The sequence below is a fragment of the Nematolebias whitei genome, unplaced genomic scaffold (assembly GCF_014905685.2).
Source record: "Nematolebias whitei isolate Nwh7 unplaced genomic scaffold, NemWhi1 Nwh_scaf_6336, whole genome shotgun sequence".
NCBI lineage: Eukaryota > Metazoa > Chordata > Actinopteri > Cyprinodontiformes > Rivulidae > Nematolebias > Nematolebias whitei.
In genome coordinates this window covers 1-3,260 of record NW_023624881.1, presented here as the reverse complement: position 1 = coordinate 3,260, position 3,260 = coordinate 1, and the positions used below count along the sequence as shown (strand labels likewise).

At 41.2% G+C, this 3,260-nt stretch overlaps 1 protein-coding gene across 1 annotated transcript; it reads left to right on the top strand.

Annotated features, from left to right (window-relative positions):
• Positions 1-410: 410 nt before the first annotated feature.
• Positions 411-1,073, top strand: LOC119429727 (myelin protein zero-like protein 2; the record flags this gene model as incomplete). The annotated part of the gene is given in 2 exon segments (XM_037697296.1): positions 411-530; positions 873-1,073. Coding segments are annotated over 2 exon segments (321 nt in total), but the record flags the coding sequence as incomplete, so codon positions are not given.
• Positions 1,074-3,260: the final 2,187 nt, after the last annotated feature.

Here is a 3,260-nt window from a genome sequence, read left to right as displayed (position 1 = left end):
TGCACCAGGTAGAGGATAAAATCGCTCCCTCCACTCACCAGGATCCATCACTGTGCTGCTTCAAACAAGCAAACAAACAAACAAACAAACAAACAAACAAACAAACAAACAAACAAAAAAGAATAATCTCTTTTCTTCTACAGTGTAACTTTTACCAACGTGAATATCTTGCACCAAAAATATTAAGGTTTTCATTTCCTGTTCAGTTCTAATATCCCAAACACCTCATGTTGAAAAATAAAAACATTCAATCTTTAAATCCTTCATCGTTCAGCTTGTTCTCTATTGTCAACTATCCACTCACTACTTTTGCCGTGCACTCTCACAAAGTGAACCCCTCTGCCTTGTTCCTTGTTCCAGCTGTGCTGCAGGTCAGTGGGATGCGCATTTACACATCTGGGGACATCGAGGCCGTCAACGGAACAGATGTTCGTCTGAAGTGCACATTTCAGAGTTCGGCAGCGATCAACCCCAGTACCGTCATCATCTCCTGGACCTTCAGACCTCTGAAAGGAGGCAGAGAGGATTCGGTAAATTTATGTGTGTGTGAGAGAGAAGTCGTTAAATCAAACCTCAGATGCTGCTGGTTGTCAGGGAGCGTCCACCCCCTCAGCCAGCTGAGAGACGGTGGTGAGTCATGAGGCTCCCAGCGGAGCAGCGAAGACAGCTTGTGTGTTTTTTCTCTGTTCTGTGTGCATACTGAGAGGAGAGAATAAAAAGAAGCAGAGACTGTAGCATCTCTACAATATAATCAGATAATCTTTCCCTCCACAGCAGCAGGACTCTTGGTTTGATAACTTTAAAAAAAAATCTGTTGTAATTGAACCAGAATCAATTGTTGCCTCAACCGAATGTTCCAACTGTCGTCGCAGCTGTTCCACTACCAGCAGCGAGCATACCCACCTGTGGAGGGCATCTTTAGGAAGAGAATCGAATGGGCTGGTGATGTCATGGGCGGCGACGCCTCCATCAAAATCAAAGAGGTCAAGTTCATTTACAACGGCACCTACATATGCCAGGTGAAGAACCCGCCGGACGTCCACGGCCCGGTTGGAGAGATTCGACTCCGTGTTGTCCTCTCAGGTACAGGGGGGTGGGGGTGGGGGGGGGGGTGGGGGGGGGGGGGGGGGGGGGGTTCCTCACATCTCTTAGCTGCTCTCGGATTTTGTCAAAGAACACATCCAAATGTGGAAAATTATTCTCACAGTTAACTTTAGGATGAATGATGCCATACGGTTTGAGTTTTCTGTTAGAGCAGGGTGATTCAACTGGAGGCCCGGGGGCCAAATCAGACACACGGATGAACTCAGTTCAGCCCATCAACAGGTTCATTTTAAATAAACCATAAAACAAACTGATTTAATGACACCTGCTGGGTGCCTGGCCCCTGAGCTCTTGGCTTCCAGTAACTGTGGCCCCCTGAGCAGTTTAGATGAATAGCCCTGTGTTAACACGTTTGGTTATAATTATTTACAGTAATACATATCAATGATGTCCACCAAGATTAAACCAATTAAATATTCCCCTTTTAGACACATTTTCAACATAGATGGTGCACATGGTGTTATTTTTGTAGGTTTTTGAATGCATGAATCACATTAACAACTAAACAAAACACCTCATGATTGTCGTGGATAACAGAATCTACACAAAGAGTTTGAAATAATTGGCGTTAACAGGAGAAGAGAAGTCAGGTAACCTTTAGAAAGAATAAAAAAAACACATTTCTCTATGGATCTTTAATATATTTCATTTTAGAAGAAATGTGTAAAACATATGAGCTTTCATGGAAATCTAAGGAAAGAGCAAAGTACAAACAAAAACCTTTAAAGCAGAAGGAAGCTGTGGAGACCAGCAAAAAGTCCAATGAAGGTCACTTTAAAACTAATTCATTGTACAAATGGGCAAATAAAAAATATGAATAAATATAAAAAACAATAGGAAAACAAAAAATATCACAAACTGTAGGATAGATGTGCGGGAATGCTGACAAAGAAAACATTGTTACTTGTGACACTTTGAGCACAAGTAAAACTAATTAGGATGAATCAGACACACCCAGGGGAGGAAAAACACACAAAGGGAGGAAGCAAACCCAGCGGAGACACAGAGGGTGAGTGGGTTTAAAAACATGACAAGACTGCATCCAGAACCTGGAGACAACGTCAGATGTACTGTAACTTTCTTTTAAAGCATCAAAGTTCATTCAAGGTTTCAAGGATTCAAAAATTAAAAGATTCAAGGTTCTTTATTTGTCATTCGCACCACATGTTGTACATGTGGTGGAACGAAATTGTGTACACAGGGTCCCAGTTACATCCAACAAAAGTATTAAAATGTGTGTAAAAGAAAAACAGTAATATGATCTAAGATATGAACTAAGAAACATGTTAACTAAAAGCACATTAAGCACACACTTCCAGAGGGCTTCATCAGTCTGAGGAATCCCAAGTAAACTGTTTTCCCCACTAAACAGTACACTCCTTTAGTGGACCAACCAGTTTGCTGGTTTTGCTGGTGACTGATGAAGCCCTCTGAACACAGAGCAAATTGTCTTTCCACAAAAAAGAAACTGTCCAGATGACCTGAGTGACCATTACTGTATTTTGTTCTTGGATGATTGAGCATGAACTTTGATGATTTAAAAGAAAGTTACAGTACTTTTGAAACACAAGTGCCACTTTGTTCTTTTGGATTATAATGGTGAGAACATTCATGATTTATTACCATGGAGAAATATACTGAGAAAACTTTAGTTATGCTACATGGTGCTGCTTTGACAAATACTCTGAAAATACGGTAATTTGTGGACGGTCCCTAAGAGAACCATCGCTCCTTTGAGAAGGGACAGACTGAGAGCAGCTGAATGACATCAGACTGCCTGCGTCGGCTCGAACAAGGAAATCACCGCTGAATCCACAGAGCATGAAGGTGAAATATCCAACGTAAAATTAATTTTACCACTGCAGCACACACTGGATATCCTTATATTTAAGGCTGATTTCAAAATTCAATTCAAATCAGTTTATTTATATAGCGCCAAGTCACAATCTCCATGAACGTCAAATACGGGTGTCTGTTCCATTGTTGCTGTTGTCTGTGAGGTAACAATACATACAGTAAAGTATTACAAGGGAACACAAAAGAAAAAAATCCCCATGTCCCCTCCGGGGCTCCGTACTCTACAGCTGAGGGACATACATGTATATTCTCTCTCTCTTTATGGACTTATAACCATTTTTAACTTATAATGAGGCATG